General features: G+C 39.6%; 1 protein-coding gene across 2 annotated transcripts in view; it reads left to right on the top strand.

Annotated features, from left to right (window-relative positions):
• The window catches only part of Dlc1 (DLC1 Rho GTPase activating protein), a 374,422-nt gene that overhangs the window by 103,885 nt on the left and 245,216 nt on the right, over nt 1–25,321 (top strand). For both annotated transcript variants that reach the window (XM_052752051.1, XM_052752050.1), the window contains exon 4: nt 4,366–4,503. In XM_052752051.1, coding sequence (XP_052608011.1) covers nt 4,366–4,503 — 138 coding nt within the window. The remainder of the gene's footprint in view (nt 1–4,365; nt 4,504–25,321) is intronic.

Raw genomic sequence — 25,321 nt, 5'->3', positions numbered from 1 at the left:
ACAGAAATAAACCCAGCCAGGTGTAGTCCAGGGCTATAGCCTTCGATCAGGCTACAATGAAAAGCTGATATCTCTAGAGCAGCCATCATATTAATCATCTGATTGATATGAAGCTAGATTTGAATCTTGAAAGCTGATAAAAATGCAATTTTCATTTCTGGTAATCTTATAATTTTTCTTATCCTTCAGGACTCATTGCAAATATTTTCTTTACAGTGAGTTGTACCTAAATAGCTTTCTAGAAAAGAAAAAAACCTACTCCTTCTCTCCTTGGTGCTTAGTTATTTGCACATAGTTTCATTTCAGCAAAAAGAAAGGGGATCTAAATGGGAGAAACACAACTAAAGCGGTGTCCTAACCGCCCACAGGAAGGGATGCTTTAATTTGATTGACATATGAAGAGAGGACAAAAGGTTCACACTCATTTTTCTCTAGTACCTTTCAAGGCAGAAATACCTTATTTTTATGAGGCCTTTGGAGTTCATACCTCTTTGTCATTCATGTCTGGAGTATGTTTTATTTTTTAAAATTTTCAGGGGTGAGTTGTTACAATCTCACACATTTTTTAATCTCTCTCTTCTCTCTCCATTCAATTTTTCTTAGTTCCTATATATTAAATAGAAAAACACAGGTGAGGTTTCCTCAAAACACAGTATTTTTGTTTCCTTTTCAAAAAGTAAGCTATCCCCTGCCTGCTAGACTTGCTTCTCTTGCAGTAAAAATAAACGAAACATATAAACTAATATACATGATTACTGGATCATTTGTCTACATCTATGTTTGTACTTCTATATAAATTGTAAATTGGACTTTAATGATTCATACACTATAATGGAATATTATGTAATTATTACCGTAATTGTTGCCACTATAAACATAACATCTGTTTCTAAGATCTCAGTTTATCAATATAGTCAGAATAAAGCAAAATAGCTCAGCAGGAACATTACAAATGTTAATGACTGAAGGTCTACTTTGGGTCCCCGCTTTATGACTGACTACCTGAGACCATAAGAAAATTGTCTAATTTTTCAGTGGTAGGTTTGTGTCAGAGACAGACACACATGAAGATTAACTGTTAAACTAATGGCTAGTTAGGGGGACAGATGAAGAAAACATACATAAGCAGACTTGCATGAATCTACCACAGAATATGCTTGGCCACTGTTGCTTCTCTTCTGTTTGCTTCTACACTCATATGACACTGAGAAAGATGTAAACAACACATATCCATGGGCCTCAAAACGACTTTTCGATCTTGACAGTCTTCTTGGTCACCCCTGGTCTTTCTATCTGCTCATTGGTATTTAAAGCTAATGCTAATATTATCTCATTTGCACTTCCCATTCTTTTTGATAATTGTGCCATGGAATGAAAGGACTATGATGTCATGATTTTGACCTTGATCATCCACCGAAGAGCACCAACCCAGAGAGAGACAAGGGAGAAACTGCCTCAGTCCTACTCTCCCACTCAACCACACGTTTAACTTTAGCAGGAAGAATATGACACACAAGGAAGCAGTGACTCTTCCGCTAGCTAATATGCCCACCCTGTTTAAGAACACTTCCAAAATTCCCAGTTATCTATATAATAAAGTTAGCTACATAATAAAGACTGTATTATATAGACTTATCTATATAATAAAGACTATAAATAGAGACAGATTCTGGGATGATGAAGAACAACTTTCATGTGATGTCCACATTAAAACAAAGGAAGGGATAAAGATTTGGATGAAGCTGCCTAGAGAAAACCTAACAAATTGGCTATGCCTCATAGGTTCTCCAAACCCCAAGATCTGATTTTGGACTTTGTAGCCCCAAATCTTGACCACGTCTGAGCACTCCACTGTGTGCCAGTCCTGTGAGGCCTAACTAATGATAGCGATCTCTTAGAATGAGTGGCAGGTGGGAGACAGGGGTGGGGCTAGAGAAGAAAGCAGTAATAGTCAGTGCACACTAAGCTTTGCATGGGTTGCTTCATTCCCTCTCTTGGACTGATGATGAGCATTGGTGAGCCTCAGGAAGAATGAGGGATTTGTTAGAGGTCACATGGATGGGCAGTGAGAAGTTTGCCAAGGCTCACACAGCTCGTGAGAGTCACTTCCACATCTTTCAGAAAAGCCAACTCTCATTCTGCCATATTGTAAACCTTCCCAAGGCCTTTTCTTCTCAAAAGCAAGGTATTCTGAGTTTGAGCCACTAATTGTTTGTTCACGTGAATGTGTAAACAAGTCAGTATTGATAATCTTTGGGGGACACTTCAGTCACACCGTAAGGACTCTTAAGAAATACATAGACTAGAGCCAAGTCACTGTCCCTTGATGGAGTTTGGGCACTATTCTTGAGTGTTTTTTGGTCTTCTTGATATTCTAAGTCCTTTCTATTGTTTAAGACTTTATGCAGTACATTGTTTATAGTATATCAGTATACAAGGATGAGAAAGAGAGATGGCATTGCTCTTTTTCATTTCAGACATAAAACCAAAAGTATTGTTGTTTTTGGTCAGGCATCTCGCTATTTGAACCCTTTTGTGACCCAGAGTTTCATATTCTTTTTACCTAGTTTATCTTCCTTGACTTGATTCTTGGCCACTTTCCCATCAACTAACTCTGTACTCCCTGCCCTGGATCTGACATCCTAGGAGTAATTGCATTATTCCTAATATTTGAGCTTGCTTTCCATGTTGACTTCCACTACTCCGTTGATGTCTACTGCTTCTTCCATTACCTCCTCATCAATTACATGTTTTGGACATCAGTATCCCCTCTTCTTATTTTTGCCCTTTATATCTTCTATCTAAATTATTGATTTAATTTTTCCTGTTGAATCACTTTGAATAGTCTCCCTAGGAATCATCTGGCTTCCATTATCTTCTTCTTCATAGTGAATATCACCAGTGAAGCCTTACTTTGTGATATGAACATCTATGTAAAGGATAAATCATAAGATTCCCACTATTTTGTGCCATAGTTGAATGGTATGTGGACCTCTTCCATAGCACATACCACTCTGGATAACCCACCACAGTAAGAACTCCTCTGAGCTGGATACATTCCATCCACCTGACATGGTGGAAGTGTAGGGTACCAATGATACTGGAAAGTTTGATTGTCCCACAGAGCATCAGATAAATTACAAAAGCAAAATTGGGCAGTATAGTGAAAATTTGGGTCTTCCTCACCATTTAGTTTGCCTAAGATGCTTAAGTAGGGAGGGAATGAGTGTGAGATCTCAGTACAGTTGGCCAGTGATTTCTTACAGTAAGTAGTGGAGAAAAGGACTCCTACTAACCTTTCTATCCATGGCTCTATGAAATTGCTTTTTTAACTGTGTTTCAGGCCCTCAGCAAACAACACTGTAGTTACTTTATGAGGTTGAGCCTTGAGGTCAGGACCTGTGATTTAATACCAGCTCTGCCATGGAATGTGAGTTTAATCCAGAGATCTGCCTTGAGTCTGGGTGTCATTGTCTCCCCAGGGATGATAATAATACCTTCCATACAGGAAGAGCAAGCTGAAACAGATATGTAAAAAATGTGGTCTGTGCAAAGTAACAACCCAAGGCTGATAATTTGAAAAAAAAAATTATTTCAACTTATACTCCTCTATGTGTGGTTAAAAAAATAAAAGATTACTCTGTTAACTATTTCATTAACTCATGGATAGGAAGGCAAAATAAATGCAAAAGGTCCTTCTTTTTTAAAAAAAGGAAAATTAAATGACTTATCACTCATGGCCTGTACATGTAATGTTTATAAACTACCTGTTTTTGTTGGTATCCATTTCATATTAATTCAGCTTGAAATTCAAGTGAGCCATATTTTATTTAGAATTAAATATGGGTTTTTTGTTTTCAAGGTAAAGACATAAAATAGGCTGAACTGGAGTCATTCCAAGCATAAAAAATTTGGTTACAATTACATCCTTCACACACCCATGTGTGGACAGGCACACACACACACACACACACACACACACACACACACACACACACACACACACACACATTTCTTAATGAAAGCAATGTCACTATCCATATTCATTTACATGCTAACGATCTCTTATGACATTCCATCTGCAAAAAATGAGTTTCCATACTATTGGTGGTTTATAATATCATAGGGAAAAGCATCACTTACATTGTGAACTAAGATTGGGAAGGTTTGTTTTCATGTGGTATTCACAAGGCCCTGTGAGAAAGTCTGGAAGCAAGGCACCTCACCTTGTTACCTCTGTGATATTGTGATATTGTGAGTTACTGGAGGCCACATAAGGGGTGAGGGCTGCTGGTAGGAGGAAATGGGCATGGAGGGGGCACTTGAGTGCCTTTTTTCATGGCTGTGCATTTGTTTTTTTAACAGGATCTAGAATCGGGATCCGAAAGTGGAACAGATAGTATCTCAGTAAATCAGACACAGGTGACTCTGTCTTCTAACCCTGATTCCACCGATCCATCATCCACTCCAGGGAGCAATTCTGGAACCAAACCCAAGGCCACGGTAAGTTGTAAAAATTCCCAGAACAATAATCAATGTTGGTGAACATGAGGTAAGCATTGCTAGCTCTCTATTTGGTGTAGAAAGAAGACTATGGGAGTCTTAGCTGTATTAGTTTGATACTATTTACTGAAGCATCACCCTAAAAAAATGTATCCTGTTTATTTTTTAAAATGGTTACATAAGTAGTTCACTAAAGTAAGCCCTGAATCCAGAATTATGCAAAATATGGTCCATGAATTCTGTTGCAGAACTTTAAACAGGCAAGGATGTAAAATGTAGAGATGAGTTTTCCTGTGTTGTTATCCTGATCAAACCACATACTCTTAGAAAATCTCTAAACTTTGATGATGGATGGATGGATGGATGGATAGACGGATGGATGGATAGATGGATGGATGGATTGATAAGACGTTGTCTGAGATGATATGATGATATGCAGAACTACAGTGTATAAAATCACACCATAATATTTCATGGGTATTCAATGATGTAGAACATGTAAAGCCTAGAATTTAATGAAGTGTAAGTTACTGCCCTTGTTGCCCTGACTGACGGACTTTACATTGCCATCTACATGAATGAAAAGGAGAGTTTCCACACAGAGTAACACAGCACAGTCAACCCTGAATAGAAGATGTTTTCCTTTAAGGAAAATGTGAAGTGCAGTGAGAAAATAGTATTTGACTCTAAAAGGTAACATTTATGGGGGAAGTAATTACTGCTTCAAATATCTAAAGTCCACACAGTTCCAAAATAGCCTCTCCTAGTTGGGTGAAAATCACAGAGCCGTATTATTTTTTTAATCCCCATGTTAGCTTAACACAGAGAAATGAGTTTGGACTGTTTGTTTTCCTGTCTTGAAAATAAAGGCAGTTCTAAAACGGGACTAAAAGAATACTCTGAATTTAAGATGTGGTGGATTTACTGGGAGCTAAAAAGAATCAAAGCACACTGTTGAAATAACAGATGAGCCTGGCCTTAGTGTTTCCATAGGTAGGAGTTAAATGGCCTGCTATCATTTATATCCAGATCATTTGATGATAAACATCTCCTGAATATCTACTGTATACCATGCACTATGCCAAATTGGGAAGAAAAAAAAAACTCTAGAGGAATAATGTCTTACCCACATCTTTAAAAGGTTTCCATTTTAGCAAAGCAGGGTAGGCACTTAAATAGTAAAATGCAAGGAAATGCTACAACATTATGAGAGTGCTAGATGTGCAGGGAATAAAAGACATGAATAATGTTGGCTTGGGATACAGTACAAAAGACAGTCAACAGTAACATGCTAATTGGCAGACTCTAATGGAATGCCGTTCTTTAACTTAATGATAACCACTCTTGCCTTACCATTTTATAGAGGTTCTTTAACATACTGCAGAGCCCCACCATGCTGTCTTTGCACCCTCAGTGACTGAAGTCGTGCATGTATGATTTAATGTAAAGATGCTATATGGAAATCTTTGAATCTGGATACTATAGGTTCTGATGTTTCAGTTGGGGGGGGATTTATTCTTATGTTTTAATTGAAATACAGCACTTATGGCATAAAATGTATAAACATTAGAGTTAAGGGGTTTTCTCATCTGTAGAATCTAGACTATTGCATATCTGTATGCCCATGTGGCTACCACCCAGGTCAAGACAAATTCTGAGGGACAGGGTGAAGCTGGGTCTGGATTGTATACTCTCCTGTCACATGTTTTTCCATTTGTCTGAAATTTATATGATTAAAAGCAAGTGGTGCTTACAGCCATTTTTAAATTCATTTTACTATTTCTCTAAAGGCTTTGTTTGACATCGGTACTTACTTGTGAGGTATACTATTATAATTTGATGTATGTATGTAGTGTACCATGACCAAATCACCATAACTGACATTTGCCTGAGAGCCTACATGTTGAAACATCAACCATAAGGCAGAGAGAGCTAACTGCGAATTGCTGAGTTTGAAGCCTCAAACCCTACCCCTAGTGACACACCTTCTCCAACAAGGCCACACCTCCTGATCCTTCCCAAGCAGATCTACCAACTGGGACCATGATAAACATTTTATCAATACTTTGAGTTGATGAGCATGGGATGACTTTGTTTTCTTGTATGTGAGCTCTATAATTTTTCCATTGTTTTATAATTTTCATTGTGGGGTTCTTTTACTTCTTTCTTTTGATTTTTAAATTACATTTATTTGTCTGTTTCTGTGGGTGTGTACATATGTGCATGCCTGGAGGTCAGAAGACAGCTTACAGGAGTCAGTTCTCTCTTTCTACCAAGTATGTCCTGAGTATTGAACTCAGATTGTCAATCTTGGTGGAAGTTTCTTTGTCTTATGAACCAAGTTGCTAGCCCTCATTTATTTCTTTAGTAAAATTTATTTCTGAGTAATGTATTTCTGTGAAATTTCAGATATGATTGTTCTAAATGGGATTTCACCAACAATCCTGCACAACTATGAAGTCTATAAATCACAACAAGAACTAATATGGCATGATAATCCTAAGGGTTTAGTAGTGCCACATACACCTTGGTGGTAGCCAGCAACTCTCTAATTGGACTTAAGAGCCACTCAGCATGAGGAAAATTGTGCCTGTTACTGAAAACCTAGCCAATTGCCCAAAGCTAATGAAGTTATAAATCTTGGAGAACAACCTACAACCACCACTTAACTAAACTAGCAAAATCGTTAACTACATTTTAATGTTTATCATTATACCAAAAAAGAAGTATAGTCCCCATCCTTCCTCAGAGAAGATTTCCTAAAAAAAAAAAAAAAATTCAGCCATTCATTACTGGTATATAAAAAGGCTTGTCAATTTTGGTTCTAGATCTTTACTGAATTCATTTATTAGTTTCAACCATTTTTGGTGGGGTTTGGTACTGTTTTCTCCATAAACAATCATGTCATCCTCAAACAAGGATAACTTCACTTTCTCTTCCCTGTCTTTGTCTCTTTCTCTTGTCTAATCTCTCTGGCCAAGATATCCAGGACTACATGAGCAAGAATGATGAGAGTGAGGACCATTATTTTGTTCCAGGAAGCTATCTCAATTTTTCTCTTCTTCAGACCTTTTATTGTTGTTGTTGTTGATGATGATGATGATGATGTTTACATTAAGGATGCTTTAAAATGCAGATGTTAGTTTAATCACTATTAACTGTGCTTTTATGAAAAAATGCTAAAATTCAGATAACAAGACAAGAAGGTGTCTTATTTGTAAAATGTGTACCTGGGGAGCAGAATCAGTCTGGCATTGAACTGTGCAGAATAACTGGAAACACCAGCAAGACTGTATGAATGTGAGATGGTGATTTATCTTCATCTCCCAGCAGCGTCTTGAGTTGCCTGGTGCCACAAAGATTCTAATCCTGGTGATGAGAACTAGAATCCTTTCAGCAAGTGGGGACAGAACAGCTTGGAGTATATCCTGAACAACATAAGGGACCTTTGGAATTAAACCAGTACATTCTGAACAACCTAGGGGACCTTGGGTGTCCACCAGTATGGACTGTGTACTGGATTCAACAGCCAGCCTTTGATGGGAGGCATCACAAAAAGTAGAAATAATTAACCTTGAGATTTTGTAATTGCTATAGCATGAAAAGGCCATCTATAAGTTACTTAAGCTCAAGGAAGCAACAATGGCCTCAATTCAATGAGTTGAATTGAACTTCCACTATTTAGATTAATACTGAAGTAAAGATAAAATAGATGGTGTGAAAAGTATCAACTCATGGAGAGGTGGGAGCTAAAGGCAGGTAGAATGATACCCAGACATTACCTGATTCCTTTGAAGATGAATTTACAACAGATCCTCCCTAAAACTGATAGGAGATGGTCAAACTAAAGCCTCAGCAATGTGCCCTACTCTGTGAGTCCATGCTTATTTCTGGATGGCCAATGTATGGCCAACCTTGATATTTTAACTGCTTTGGTGACAGTTATAGAATATCTTTGCTCATTTTAAGTTTTTATTGGAGGGAAAATTGTCCGCCATGATCCTAGAGCACAGCTGTTCTCTCTGAGGTCAAATGAGAGAGGTCAGTCCATATACCCTATTCATTTTCCCACTGCTGGCATGATAGAATCAGATAATAACCGTTCCAGTCTGACATTCGCTTATCAATGGAGTTCTCCTCTCTAAAAAGTTGTACATGTTTTGGGATAAAGGAGGGGTGGTAAACTTGTGTAATATATCTAAGGTTGCTTTATTGGCTGGTTGGGTTTGGTTCGTTTCTTAATTTTATTTCACTAATTGATTTTTTGTTAGTTTGGTTTCCGCAATTAGCAAAGCATTAGATTTTATTGTGGCATTTTCAAACAAAATTATTTTTGGTGGATTCTTCTGCCTGTATCCCTCCCCGCCCCTTGCATCATTCCCTCACCTCATGTCACTTTTACCCTCTTTCCCTTCCTACCCAGCTTTCTCAGCACCACTTTTAGTCTTCCCTTGGCCCCCTTCTAGTTTTTAAGCTTTACTCACATTTACACACACACACACACAAACACAAGCCACGCACACGCACATATACTCACATATATGGGTATATGTACTATAAGCTAGGATCTCCATAACATAGAGAACATGGCTTTTTGTTTCATTGGTTTTTGAGGGTTTTTGTTTGTTTTTGGTTTTTGCTTTTGATTTTTCTGAATTTGGGTCACCTTACTTAATATAATACTTTTCAGATCTGTCCAATTTCCTGAAATTTTCATTTTTCTTTACAGCTTCGTAAAAACCCATTGTGTAAATGGACCACAATTTCCATGTCCCTTCATCTGTTGATGGCCATCTATTGATGACTGGTTCCTCCTCTTTGCTGTTGTGAAATGTACAGCAATAACATAAGTATAATATATGCGTCTCTGTGGTGAACTGGGAGTTTGGGAGGATGCCCAGTGGTACAGTTGAATCATCTGGTTAATTTTAGTTGTAAATGTTTGAGAAGCCTCCACACTGATTTCCACAATGACTCTCCTGGTTTACATCCCATCACTTTAGAATCAGTCTTCCTAGTCCCACACACTAGCCAGCTTTTGCTATCCACTTTCTTCTTGATAGCTCTTCTAAATTTAAAAGACATGAGATTCTAAATGGTTTGAGTTTGCATTTTCCTAGTGGCTGTGGATGTTACACACTTTTTAAGGATTGTTTTTATTTGTATGCGGGGGGTGTAAGCATCCATACAGGTGCCTACAGAACCCAGAGGGTGTTGGATCCTCAGAAACTATATTCAAAGGCAGTTGTAAGTGATTTGATGGGGTTGCTGGGAACCAAACTCAGGTCCTTTGCAAGAACAATAGTGCTCTTAACCTCTGAGCCATTGCTCCAGTATGTTAAATACTTTATAAATACTTATCAACCACTGCCTTTCTTCTTTTGAAACCATTGGTTCATTTCATCAACCCACTTATTTTTTAATGAATGCTATTAAAATTAAAGATGTTTAAAAACACTGTCTTAATTCAGGCAAGGTGATACATGCCAGTAAAACCAGCACTTGGGAGGCTGATACAGGAAGAGGTGAGTTCAAGGGAAACCTGGACTACATAAAGAGACTGTCTCATAAACAAACCAACAAACAAATAAATGGCTGGAAAGATGGCTCTTTGCGTAAAAGTGCTTGTTCTAGAAGTATGAAAACCTGAGTTCAAATCTCTAGATCTCATGTAAAAAATCTAATACATAGAGTGAGCATCTGTAATAACAAAACTTACACAGAGAGATGGGAGGTGAATATGGGAGAATTTCTGGAAGCTGTAGGCCAACTAACCCAATGTGTCCAGTGAATGAACAATAAGGAGACCCTATCTCAGACAAGGTTGAAAGAGAAAACCCATGTTGTCCTGTGACCTCTGCATTGGAGCCATGCCCACATTCTCATACACACACACAAATGTGCACACACATTTTACACTGATACACATACACCTACATACATAACCAACTAAAAAGACAATCTTATTTTCTTCACTTAAAAAAGACATGGTCCATTCTATGTTGTTCTCCAACTTATATTTTAGCCATTTTCACAGAACCACAAATTGCTACTCAAATTCATTGCCTCAAAACAGCCCAGTAATAGATGGTCCTGCTGTCTACAGTGTGCGGGTCGAAGAACAGAAACTTATAATGCCATAAACACAAGAGAAAGGAAGGTTCCATGGCCAAAATGATAAAATTTTTATCTTAAACCCCAATCTATTCTAGTAATATCTTTATTTGGTTATGCCACATAACTTGTCTTATGTTAGCTATTATCATGTAGACTTTTTAACAAAGCTGGTAATTTATGTAGTTGTATCCACTAATTAATCCCAAATACAGTTCTGCACATGACAGTTGCAATCACTCCTTTTACTGAAGTTCTACAGGAAAAAGTTATGATAGCATTAAAAACTGGCTACAATTTAAATATCATTTCATAATGTCACACACTCTTAGTTTTTGTACACTAAGAAAATAGTACAGTAAAAGAAGAAGTGACACACAGAATTGTGTGTGCAGGTGTGTGTACTCACGTGCGCATGCTATGTGTGCCCAGGTGAGCATGGGAGGTCAAAGGGAAACCTTCAGGACTGAGTACCCCTCCTTCCACCATGAGGGTTCTGAGGATCAAGCTCAGGTCACCAGGCTTGATGAAGGATCTTTGCGTGCTGAATCATTTCATGACCCAACACACATATTTTGAAAGAAAAGTTATTTAGACATCCCAAACATCAAGAAATTTGAATTAGTAGTGTTTACAATTTCAACCAAAAAATGTAATCATTTTATTAAAATGCCTTTGATGTTGGTGCTTTTTAATGTGGCAATTCTGTACTGACATAGTTATGCAATAATGTAAAGCATGTGGAATTTTAAGGAAGTATTTGCCTTAGTCCATGAAAATCATTATTGTTTATGAGAAAGGAAAATAGAACAAAATTTGCAGCTTTGTTGAAAGAGAAACTATTCAAACAGAGAGCTAGAAAATGTTCCTAAATATGAAATTAGCCATTGATCATTATGAGAAATTGCTCAGAATTCTGCAATTTAAAAGCATCATGGATTCCACTCACATATTTTGGATTTGTAAATAATAATTAAATATGTGGCTTGTTGATGTGGGGCTTTGAGAAGCACATTTTCCACAGCCATTTACTGTTCTTTTCAAAATCAATACAAACTTCTCCCACTCTGTGTGTGAACTGTAAGAAATGACATCTGTTTCCAGTGGGTTTCCAAGTGACACAGGAAAAGCTGGTATGGAGTGTGTTCATTGCCTCCACCAACACCTCCTCACATACATCTTTTCACTTTTGATCGAAGAGTTTCAGTTTGCCAAGAGAGAGTCGAACTGATGCCTGTACATCCTGGCTAATACCAAACTCTGAGTTACAACATAGATGCACTTTGTGGGTTAACAAACATGTCTTTCTTCCTTTCCTGCTTTGTTGGCATTGTTCTTGGCATAAGATGACAGGAAGAAAACTCCCCAAACCAAAAGAAAGGCCAAGAAAGGGGGAGCAGTGTGAACTGTGTATATTTCATTAGGTCAAGAAACCATCTCCACACATCTCACCTTTACAAGAAACGGTATTACAGAGTCATGGTTACAGCCCGAGATGTGAGATCAGATGAACCGCATGTTATCGTAAAAGTGAGAAATGTTGGTGCCCTACATGCTGGTGTGAGTTCTTGAATCCAGTTCACATTTTTACCCAACAGAAATAACAGCGTCCCGTTATTTCTGTGCTCTATGGAATGACAAACCACGAGGGTGCCACATCACAGCCACCAGGAGCATAACTCATAACTCTGAGCAGAAATAACGCCGACCTGGTTGTCCCAAAGTTCTAATTACATGCAGTGTCTCCCCATGTCTTTCTACTGTGATGCTCACAGGTTGATAAATGATTCTACCCTTGGTCTTTGGCAATCTCTATGCTCACTGCTTCAAGACGGTGGAAGCTATTTGAAATGTTCAACCAGCAATTCCACATGGATATTCAATACCAAGTAGACGAAGTTTACACAGAGGCCCTTCTTGACTGTAGCTGTCGGCAGGGTTTACCACCTACCAGAATCTGAGGGGGGAATTTCAGAATATCAGACACTCATGCCGTGGTTTTTGCCTTCAGGGATTGTGTGGGCTAGTGCAAACGGCAGCTACCTGAACACTTAGTTATGAAAGGATGGTGTAATCTTTTGCAAATTGATGTTATTACCCAATGTACTTAGAAAACCCTTCACTCTGGACTTCCCAGAGGAACTAACAATGGAACAATCACCAAGAGTTTCCCAGGCAGAGAGAGTGTGGAATCTCATGTCAAAACCATCAAAGATCCAACAAGCTATCTGTACAGGGCATCCTAAGAAACCTAATTTGTGGCACATGTGACTGTGGCGGGCAGAAAATGTGACTAGAGTGGCCTTCAGGGCAAATGTAGAAGACGGACCAAGTGGAGAAATGGAGCACTAGCTAAATGGAAATGTGGGGGTGATTTTTAAACAAGAAACCAAGTTGATTTCTATTGTAAAGAACTTGAGTCCTACAAGCAATGGAGGAAAATGAGTCCAGAGCCTGGAGAACGGCATCATAGCCAGCTAAGGAAAGGACAGGTAGAAGGTGGTGTACAAATTCAGGCCACAGAGCAGGAAGGCCTGAAGAAGACGGGGACAGGAAGGCAGACAAGGAAGACACAGGTCAGCCACAGGACAGGAGGCAGAGCTAACAGAGTTTGAAAGTGGCCAAGATGCGCAGCTTGGGAAACTGGGAGAACAATCCAGTCTTTAAGCAAGATGGGAAGTAAGGATCAGGAGCAAGAATGAAAAGAAAAAAACCACAAGTTTTCTTTTTTTTTTTTTTTTAGCTCAACTTAATGAAACTAATTTACATCCAATGTAATATATCAGTTTTAAGTGTCCATGATTCAAGGAAGGCTAGCAATGAAAGACAAAGACTAACAGAGGAAGACTTGTTCAAAATCCAGCAGTTTATGTTTGATTGTCTCCCTGGGAATGCCACAGTACACTAGGATCATGAAGAAAGTTCAGTTGCTTCTGTCTATCGCTAGGAGCATCCCACATCGTATTGTTCACAACCTGCTTAGAATCTCAGACTCTCACCAAAGACACTTAAATAGCATGATGTCATGGTCACATGTCCTGGTGCTGTGGTGACATATCCTGACAAAAGCTACTTAAAAGAGAAAGGGTCAGTTTTCGATCCAGATTTGAAGTCGGGGTAGCTGGTCCCCTTGTATTCACAATCAAGAAGCTGAGTGGCACATGCCTTTAGTCCCAGCACTTGGGAGGCAGAGGTGGGTGGATCTCTGTGAGTTCGAGGCCAGCCTGGTCTACAAAGTGAGTTCCAGGACAGCCAGGACTGTTGCATATAGAAACCCTGTCTTGAAAAACTAAAGGAGGAGGAGGAGGAGGAAGAGGAGGAGGAGGAGGAGGAGGAGGAGGAGAAGAAGAAGAAGAAGAAAGAGAGAGAGAGAGAATGAAAACATCCTGATGTTCCCTCTCTCCACTTACACATTCTTCCATTCTCTGATCCCAGGCAATAAATGACTCCACCCACAGAAAATGGATCTTCCCACTTCAAATAATGCAAACAAGATAATCCCCACAGGCATGCCCAGAGGTCCAACTCTCAGATGATTCTAGATTCAGTCGTGTTAACTAACTAACAATTAGTTAATTAACAATTAACTAACAATTAACTAACTAACCAACCAAGACACTGAACGTGGAAGGGCAGTGAAAGCTTTCTGAACGTTCATCAACCCAAAGCAACTCCACAATCAAATGTATTGTCAATATGTGATGTTTTCAACATCACATGACTGTGTTACATGTCACATCATCACTGCAGCCTTGGTTCTGAACACACTGGAACACTGCAAAGTGTGTGCACCAGGTGTAGCATCAGAGCACGTGACCAATGGACACGGCTGGCAACAGCTCGGTTCTGAATCTAGACTATTGCATGTTAGAACTGCAGGGTTCTGTCTGTATGTGCATGCAAAACTGTATGTTCGTACAGACATGTGTCGGTTAGCTAACAGAGAGCTAGGACTGAACATTTTCCTCCTGTCACTTCTCAGCATATAAGTATCAAATCACCATACGATTGGATTGCATTGTTTTAGACGGTTGGATTTTAAAAATTGCTGTTTGAGTTTGCTGGCTTGACTTTTTCGTTTGTTTGTTTATCATAAATGAAGCTGGGCTTTGGATTAGAGCAGAATTTCTAATAATTTCTGAAATGACCTTAGACATATTTCTTTAATTTCTTAGCTACAGACTTATGCAAAGCAAGGGATATAGCACTGTCAGTTATAAATAAAAATATTAGGTTGCGGAAATGACTCAGTGGGTAAGAGCACTTTCTTTTGCAAGCCTGAGGAGCTGAGTTCAGATTCTCAATACCCATGTGAGGAGCTGTTGTGGCCACATGCCTGTAATGCCAATAGCTGATGTGGGAAGCTGAGACAGGAGGATTACTCTCTGGGGCTCACTGGCCACCAGCATATCTGAAAGAGCAAGGAAAAAGACTCCATCTTGAGGGAATAATGTAGAGGAAAGTAAGATAAGACACCTGAGATCTTCATCTGCCTCAGCAGGTACACATGTGGGTCATGCATTCATGTATACTCACACACGTGCACATATGAACTGCACAACACACAAACATACACATGCGCACACACACACAATCAACTCTGAAAAGCTGACATGAAAACATGACACTCTGTGTCACGCAGTATCAAATGTTCAGCAAGAGTTCATTAATGCTTTGTGTAAAAGTAGAGGGGCATGTCCATCTCATTAGTGTGTAAATTGCTTTCCTCTTTAACAAATGATAATATTATATGAATACCAAACTATGGCTTTTAAACAACTTTATGATCTATTATCAGTCCATGTTTGACTTGTAGGCCTATTTTATCTACCTGGGGCCATGTAAAGATGTCTCAGCTACTCAGTGGTCCAAAGGGAAGAGTTTAAGAAGCCCCTCTCTAATTCACCTCTTGGCTTTCATTTTAGTCTAAATAGCAGAGAGTTCTTTCCAGAGCATTTAGCCCTCTCCTGGAAATCCCCTTGGCTACATCACTAAGCTGGTTGGCTACATTTCCTACTTTCTACATCACTACAGGCAGCGAGGTTGCTAAACTTTTACCATTATCCAAGAAGGATTTGCTTTGTCAAATAACACAGGATTCAGTTTTCTTTAAGCTTTTAGCACATGCTAACAGGCCTTTCACACTATTTCACCTTTTACTGGCATCCTCCTCTGGTCCCTCAGCATCCACCTGCCTCCTGCTGACAGGCTCTCACCTTTTGTCTCTTTGTAAGGCTTTGTCTTGTTTGATGTCTTAAAGAAGCCCTGGATTCCTGGTAATGAAGCCTTTGAACTATATGGCAATGTTACAAATCATTACTCTTAATTTGGTAGTGTATAAGACCATTATCCATCTGTTTGTCCTGGTTTGCAGATTGAGGATTTGGGAACAGATGGGTCACACAGTTAGTTCTAGGGCAGAGTCTCTCAGGAGGTTGCCACTAGGTACCAGATAACATAGAGCATCCATTTCCAAAATGACTGACTCAGGTAGTTGGTAAATCTCTCTCCACTTGTATCACTCTATGAGGTAGCTGAATATTCCTCAAACTTACCACTGCCCTGACCAATCAGGAGCTGTTTGGCTTAAATGTACTAGCTTTGAAAGCCATGTTGTATATTCTGATTTACTAATCAGGCAAACCAGCCCTAAGGAATGTCAGGGGGATTATGCAGGGCACCTATGCCTGGGGCAATTAGTGAAGACACTAGTGATCTCATCTCTAGTTCTCTTAACATGGCCTTTGTAGCACCATTTTTGTAGGTCACTTACTTCTAACACAGTTACTACAAGGACTGTATATGACACCTTTAACTTCTCCTGTCTGAGGTCTGGTCGTAGCTCTGGTTAGTTTTATGGACAGGTCACTGAGTGATTCCTGTGATACAACCATGACTTAAGAAAAAAAAAACTCAACATTGCCTTTTTCCTACCAGACGCCAGACTCCAACTGTCCTTTAGCTGGTTACCAACTATGCCCAAATCAAACCTAGGTCCTGTGTTCCTCACACTGCATGGGCACTCATTAAGATTGACCTTATCTACCATTTCCCTTTGAATTTTCTTCCATCAGCCTTGAAATGAGGATCAGAACCCTACAAACCCTTTCGATCAGGGCAAGAGTTGATTTTATAGTGTTTATTTGGTTGCTTGTTTCTGTTTAAATCTTACTTCAAAGCCATTTTCCCAGACCCTCTGATACTCCCTTTCTTTCCTATACTGAGAAATGAGCCTGCTGCTGTGAGCTTCCTGTCGCTGAGCTACATCTCCAGCACAAAGAAACGGATGTAGCTGTATGTTAGCAGGGCTTCGTGTACTGACTCTAAAAATTGAATTTCCTTGGTCACAAACTGTTCTGTTCTGTTTGTTTATACTAGAGGTTGAACATAGGACCGCCTGCACTCGAGCCAAGTGCCCTACCCCTGGGCTATATCCTAACCCTGATCCCCGACTCTATTACATCCTTGAAGGAGATAAGAAGACTTTATTCTCCAATTCATTTCCTCCACTTACGTTTTCAAGTCCTACAGTTTAATCTACCTCACAATTCACTTCCATGTTAGACCTGTCATCTTCAGGTTTGGACACGACTTCAATTTTACACAGATCTGTGTCCTGAGCTGGAGACAGGAGTGCCAAGAACACATTACTTGATTGCTGCCCTCAGAGGTTATGACACTTGGGAGGGGTATTAAAAGCTCAAGGCCATGGTGCTGTCTTTGTGGCATTCGCTAAAACCGTATGCAAGGAGAAGTAAAAATAAGAGCAGGCATGCCAAAGATGTACGATGATTTATAATTGCAGAAGAGGGAGAAAAAATCTATCAAAGAAGTGTCCTTGAAAACAGTAAGTCAGAACACATGCTTATCAAGTGACATTTGTACACTGACTTACAATTGACCCTATTACACATACCAAATTCAGATACAATTTTTAAAAAAAGGATGCTGGCTGGTTTGAAACAGGTCCAAGTATTACTCCATGAATAATAATTACTATCCATTATTCATCAGTTTGTCTTGACTGGCAGAAAGGGGCAGTGCAAGGGATCAAACCCAGGGCCTTACACATGCTAGGCGAGCCTTCCACCACTGAGCTGCACCACAGCCCAGAATGTGCCCCCAGGCTGGTCTCCAACTTGCAAAGTCTCCTGTTTCACCTTCCCCAGCGCTGGGCTTAAAGGCGTGCATCACACACCCAGCCTGACACTGTTTGTATTTGTGTGCTGTGTGCCATAATTGTCTGTCCGTTGTGGGTCTGGTCTCTATCCTCTCTAAGGGGTGCTCACGCCGCCACCCCTTTCATCCTGGTCAACAATCTTGTGCACAGAGATGAGGAAGACAGCTAGCTCACAGCGAGTTCAGTTTGGGTTCAGGTCGAGGAGCTTCGGTGGGTTCCTGAGACGAAGGATGTTTTAATGCTAAGTATCTTAGTGTCCAAATCCTATTGTCCAAATCGGCAGCAGGGAAGAGAATTGGGTCAGGCTGTCTCAGAGGGATGAAGACCACAATCTTACAACAGCAGCATGGGCAGCAGGAATGGGCCCCAAGGATACTGTGTATGGCCTTCAAACTCGTGAGAACAGAGCATTTTTTCTTAAACTTTCTGAAATAATAGAATATCTTCTTGCAGAATACTTACAAATATTTGTCATCGAAATATTATCATGCAGCCAGAAAATATTGACTGCATGCAGTTAAAACTAAGAAGCCCACTATTTAAACTATTTTAGTCTTTCATTACTATTGCCTTTAGTACATGTTGTTTTCTTAATTACTTTCCGAGCTTGTGTAAGTTTCACAGAGGAAGCAACATTATGGTGAATTGTGTGTAATTCCACTTGCTGTATGAGTTGAAGAAACTTTGCAACAACTAGAGATATAGGCTGTCTTGTGTGTTTTTAAGTTAAATTAATATTATGAAACCTGGGTACATACAGAAGGTTCTGTTACTCATTCAGGCTGATGAGACACTTTCAGTATTGTCAAAAATAAAACAAATGCATACAATCAGGTGGCTGATCTTAAAATACACAAGAATAATATATAGTTTTTAAAGGTTCATAAACCAATAAAGTAACATTTGTAAGATGTATGTGCATCTACTTACCACCAAAGAACCTTGGTGATTTCTTGTTAAAATTGTTTTTTATAATCAAATATTTTACAGTTCACAATAACTTTGTTTCACTTCACTTGTGTTTTTGGAGAAATTCTAACACATTTAATCCTTTCCTGCTCCACTAACTTGACTGGACCTTCAGGCTGGTTGTATTTTTTTCCTTTTTGAATGCTGCCATCTTCTGATCAAATTGCATCACTGCATGCACTCAAAAGATCACAGTATAAGGCAAATTGACTTGCTACAAACTCGGTTTTATTGTTAGGAATGACCCAGTTGAGTTGCCAATCTGATGTCCCAAGCCTAGGCAGATTGAAATGACTCCTCAGGAAGTGTAAGTAGTTAAATTCACAGAGGAAACACCAGGACTCATCATGACACACTAGTGTGCATCACACAGAAAATGCAAACCAAGAGACAGACAAGACCAGACCTCTGGGAATATGTGACTTTGTTTCATATGTCTAAGAATTCATAGAAAAATTACTATGTCAATTTAATATTAATTTGCTGTTATTTCTATGCACTTCCTTTTAAAAGTGGACAGTCCTGGAAGACTGTTCTAGTCTTTTACAAAAATGCTTACCACATGTCTTCCTGACAACTTTCTTATTGCGTACAGCTGTTCATATTATAATTTCTTTGGAGATGCTTTTAAACGATATACATGTTCTATGTCTAGATCTGCTGTGTAGAAGTGTGATTACTCACTACTTCCTCACATGCAATTTCACTTCATTTGCTTATCGAACAAAATTTAGCTCTTATCACATGTCAGGCTTCTGTGTGAGTCACAAAAATTTCAAATAGAGACAAGATGCTGTCTCAAACTTGAAATCATACCTGCAAATTAGCAGGTCTCTCTGGTCAAGATATGTACTGTATCCCGCTGTCCCAACTTACCCTACACACCATGGACACCAAAAACTAACGAGTCACAGGGCGAGTGTGTGAAGTCTCTGAGTGGGTCATTAGCCACTTTTAACTTTTGTCACTGATGATTTCCACCAGGCTTTTCTTTTTTTTCTTCTATCATATTTGTAGTCTGCTGATACATACAATCCTCCCCAAATGGCCAGTCATCAAGATTTAACGGGAGAAGGGACTTCACATAATGAGACCCACTGGCGGGATTCTTTTACCAAGTTTAGGATTGCATGTTGGCTAGAAAGACCCCTGATTTATCTTTTGCCATGCACAAGACTTACACAGATGAAATCAGGGTGTTACATTTTCAAATTAAAAACATGCCATGGTGTAGATGAACAGTCTTATTAAATAAGAAACACAGAGCCAATTGCAAAGTTAAAAGCCCAAGAGATCAGAGCAGTAGCTGAGAGCTGAGACTTAAAACTGCCTTTCTTACCCTTAGCTGTCACTGTCGTCCTTCCCCTCAGAAAGAGACCTACTTCCTGTGTGTCTGTCTTTTTATTGACTTTTTGTTCTGCCTTCTCATTGGTTGTAAACCCAACCACATGACCTCCTCGTCACTGCCTCTCTATACAGACCTCCAGATCTTCTAAGGTTGGTATTGAGGTTAAAGGCGTGTGTCTCCATGCTGGTTGTATCCTTGACCACACAGAGATCCACCTAGCTCTGCCTCCCAAGTGCTGGGATTAAAGGCGTGCGCTGCCACCCAGCATCTGCTGTGGCTTGCTATTAGCTCTGACCCCCCAGCAACTTTATTTATTAACATACAAATAAAATCACATTTCAGTACAAATAAAATACCACCGTACCTGCTAAAGAAAGATGGATATGTTGAATTCCCACCCTCCCATTGGTACCTGTGAATCCGTAAAACAAATGGCTCTTGCCTAACCCCACATGTACCAACGCATCTACCTTCTCAATTACTTAACATTGCTAACCATCTGCTCTCACAAATTCTACGATAGCCATTTCTTTCTCCGTAGTCAAAGAGTAGCTGATTAAAAGAGTTCTGGGCAGAGATTAGAGCATTGGTTCTCAACCTGTGAGGCTGAAAGACCCTTTCACAGGGGTCACCAAAGACCATCAGAAAGCACAGATATTTGCATTAAGATTCATAATAGTACCAAAATTATAGTTATGAAGTAGCAACAAAAATAATGTTATGGTTGGAGTCAGCACAACAAGAGGAACTGTATTAAAGGGTCGCAGCATTAGGAAGGTTGAGAACCACTGGATTAGCGGAAGGGGCACTGAGCTTCACAATTGTGTGTGATTCCAGACACCAACCCTGCTTCCACATACTGCTGAGCCAGTGTTCCAGGAAGTGCAGGCTTAGACAAATACAGGAAGGAAGACAATGCTTGTCTGTGGCAAATCCTAGGAATGTGGCCTTATTCACCTGCAGTATTCCACACTTTCCCCATCACTGAAGAAAGCAAGCAAATGATTGCAAGCATTGTTGAAAACTGTTCTCTGCAATGTATAGTGTTCTGCAAACGCACAGTGAATGTCGCCACTCACTCTTTGTCAGTTGGAAGATGCTAAGAGTGTAGACAAACATTCCTGTTTTGGGTGCTTTTTCTTGGAGCAGGAATAAGAACAGTACAGTTTAAATCATTTCAGGCCTTGATAGCCAGAATATCATTATTCCCTGATACTTTGCAGCAGCTGATATTAACTGTATTTTCCCCTGTTTTTTTCCCCATATCATTACCCAGTACACTGATGAATTGATTACTCCATAAAATGCTAAAAGTACTTTGCATTCTTTGAATTGGACTAATGGACAAGGTACAGAGTGCATAAATTACTAGTTAATGCCCACTGTATGCGATGATGATGATGGTGGTGGTGGTGGTGGTGGTGGTCGTGGTGGTAGTGGTGGTGATGATGATGATGATGATGATGGAGTCATTCAAACTTCCCATTTAGATAGAAGATTTACAGAATTTTGAGTGGACCCAGCCTAATCTTTGCCCAGCTATGTCCGGGGTTGAGTCCCTACTCCACTGCACAAGACCATAGTAAACTTCACAACCATCAACCTTACATTTCTCCTCTAAACTGAGGCCAATTGCCCGAGGGCTAATTTAGACATAAAAGCATAGCTCTCTGAGTTCTTACACACTGTTTTATACAGAAAATGCCACTTTTTTATACAGAAAATGCAACTTTATATGTCTATAGTTTGCCTTTTGTTCATACTTTTTCTATTTGATTCTATTCTATTTTATTGTAGTATTGCTCTTAGATTACATTTTGAAAAACAACAGAAATTATGCTGTTTTCATAAAACACAGCACTATACACTTATAAACAATTCCTAATCTTTTCTAAAGGTAGGTATGCTTTATTTATGAATTCAAAATGTACAGGTTTTGTGTGTGCTCTTATCTAGGATTTTACTGAGTCAGTTTTAAAATCCTCTTCATTTTACTTAAATAATTAAACTAACCCCCTTTTAAAGAGATTCACAAAGGTTCAGTGAGTTTATGGATGTAGCTCTCCTAACCAGGAATAGTGAGCCCTCTAGGATAATAAGACATTTTTCTGCCTCAATTTATGAAGTCAATGTATTTCTTGAGAGTAAGACATGAAAATCCTTCCGGTAAATTGACTACTCTACACAATATATTTTTGTGCTGCTTAAATCCTGAGACTAATTTTTCTTTGAGCTGATTCACATTCTTGTGTTTTCTGTACTAAGGAGAAACATATAAACAATTGAGAAATGACCCAACCAAGACAATTGGGTTAACTGAGGAGATGAGAATATCAACATCCCAGAAAAGACATCCTTGTCTGCCATGTCCTAGAACAAGAGGAGGAGCGATTTACTGAGTTGAATTCTCAGAAAGACTGGAATATTCTACCTCAGGGAAAAACTGCAAGATGAAGAGGTCTTTCATGAGCATGGAAAACCTTACAATACACAATTGTGTTCAATACGACATTGGTGAATGTGGTCATTATCTGAGGAGATGGGGACTGTGAAGAAGATTAATAATTCAGTCACCCTTCTTTGTCCTCCTCTTAATGGCCATCATTTGGGTTTGGGTTACAGCTGTCCTTGTAGTTTTCAGAAGGTAGGCTTTCCTGTTGCTTGGCCTGGTCCCACCCATAATGGCTGCCTGAGATGGTGTTAGATATAGCCTGACAATAGTGCCTCGTCAGGAATATTCCAAAGAACACATAACATAATGTACAATTATACACATTCCTGGGATATTTGTTTCTCTGACTTCTCAATAGCTCACCACACGGCCCCTTTCCTATCAGACTAAAAGGTTTTGTGGTAAGCAGAATATTAAAATGAGTAAGTGTGACCGGTCCCTGTAAGATAAACATCTTGTTTACCTCAGCTAACTTTCCTCTGTCTGTGGCACATTCAGAATATGAGGGAAGTTAGTGAACTATGTTTGATACAATTGTAGTGATTCAGATGTCAGCAAGCAAGCTCCAGTGTCTCATGGGTGACAGACACAAACACTGAGAGAAGCGTTTCCAACAGTATTGGTGCCTGAAGATGTGTGGTCCTCCTCCTCAGTACAGTGTTTGGATGTTTTCTTGAAATACGATAAACTGACCACCAACCCTCAAGCAATGCTAATGCTTGTGTATGGAAACAGTCACCAAGAGTCAATGATTCATATTGATTGCAGTTCTCTCCAGAAATGTTGGCTCTTTATTCGCAATTATTAAAGAAAGCATAATTTTGAACCTTTGACTTAGAACTTTCTAGAGCTATAAAACTCATGTCTAACAAAGGTTATCTGTATGTAGGGAGCAGTCTGCAGGCACAAGCAATGATAAAGAGCATAAGGCCAGTTAGCAGACAGACATAACAGTCCAGGGGAGGGACCGTAGGTGGGACAACATGGCTGACACTCTAGATATATTTTTCCGGGGTGGGAAGCAATAGGAACAAGAAGGTCAACTCCAGTCTGTACGAGAAAAAAAAGTTGAGGTGACTTCCAGGTTTCTTCTGGAGCTCCCAAAAGAATGTGTGGGGGGGAACAAACCTCCAACGAAATGGAATCAGAGTACCCCAAATTAAAAGAATGTGCTGTGCAGAGAACAAGAATATCATTGTGCTAGAAAGCATTCTTTTCGCTTTTAAAAGGTAGATGAAAGAAAAAAGCATATGAATAAGACAAGGATCCAAAATTGCCAGTTTGGTTGAACAAACAGCAATAGGAAAAAAACACCCTTTGATGATTTTGATGAAAACAATTGCAATATTTATTTATTTATTTATTTATTTATTTATTTATTTATTTATTTATTTATTTATTTATTATTTGACAAGCTCCCCCACCAGGAAAAAAAATGTTGAATTGCACACCATGAAAATATTTATGGCTAGGTTGACTAGGAAGAAGGAGCCCATTTGAAGCTCACTCAAACCTACATGTCTACTCGATGCACAGCACAATGGGCTGACATTTAGCACACAGTTCAGGTCTCTGGGTATCTATGCATGGCTGAGAAAGCATATGTGAATGAAATTCAAGAATAAGGCAATCACAGCACCGTACCAATGACCAAGGGACCCTACAGAAGAAGCTTCACGAAAGAGAGTGAAAGGATTCCTGGAATGAACTCCAACCAATTACCCTGTGACCCAGGCAAGAGTAGAGACTAAGTAATCAGGGTTCTGAGTCTTACGAAGCCAGCACCCTGCCAGGGCAAAGTCGAAGGCTTGCAATTTGCATCCCCTCTACTTGAGATCTCTGATTCTCTTGCCTGAAAATTTTCTTGGTCAAAAAAACACAGAACTTAAGTAAAGACTGAGGCTCTCCATCTACAGTTCTTTATTTACCTCCTCCTAAGGCTTTATCTTGCTGGGTTTTAGAGTATTCATCTTCAAAGATTGGGCCACCACTCATGACAAGTCTACAAAATCCAGCCAGAGACTATTAGCTTCCTGGCCTCAAGAACCATGTCTGTCTTGACCACTGGATCAGCATGCTTAGACACTCCCAGGACTGTAGTAGGTGCTTAATAGGTGTGTGCTGAATAAATTAAAGTACACTGACTCCACAAAGTAGATAAGCTTAGAGATTCTCTGGGCATTGCACTATGGGACCCAGATATTCTAGCTGCCCTGTTAGAATGCTGAGGCATAGGGAAGCCTGGTTTTGAGCAGCTGTTCGGTCTAGCTGTAGTGATTATCACCCCCACAAGTCTGCACTTCTGTGGTCTCCACACAGTACACATTCAGCTGGAGTATAGAAATTGATCTGGGTTTGGTCCGAATTCACCTAACGGGTTGCTTTTCCCGATTCCTCTGCATTTTAAAGACCTGGTCTTTTAAGCTGTCTGGATGGTCTTTTCCCTCCTCTCTCTCTTTGCAGGAGATGAAAGTGTTTTTCCAGACAGGCCTGCTGTGAGTGACTTCATGGAAATGAATATCCCGAGTCCTTCTGTGCCTCTCACATGGGGAACTCCTCATATTTATTTATTTTTAAGAATAGGACTGAGAGGTAGACGTTTCCATGAACAGTTGAGTCATTTTTTAAAAACTAAGAGTTCTGCTCCTCGGTGAGACATGCCTCACATTCCGGTCTCCCCACTGCAGGCAGTTATGTGCTACTAAATATTCGGTGGAAATGACACATGTCTGGAAGCCTAGAAGGAGAGGCTGCT

This window comes from Peromyscus californicus, unplaced genomic scaffold, assembly GCF_007827085.1.
Source record: "Peromyscus californicus insignis strain IS unplaced genomic scaffold, ASM782708v3 Scaffold_23__1_contigs__length_62951481, whole genome shotgun sequence".
Classification (NCBI taxonomy): domain Eukaryota; kingdom Metazoa; phylum Chordata; class Mammalia; order Rodentia; family Cricetidae; genus Peromyscus; species Peromyscus californicus.
This window is presented reverse-complemented; position numbering and strand designations above follow the sequence as displayed.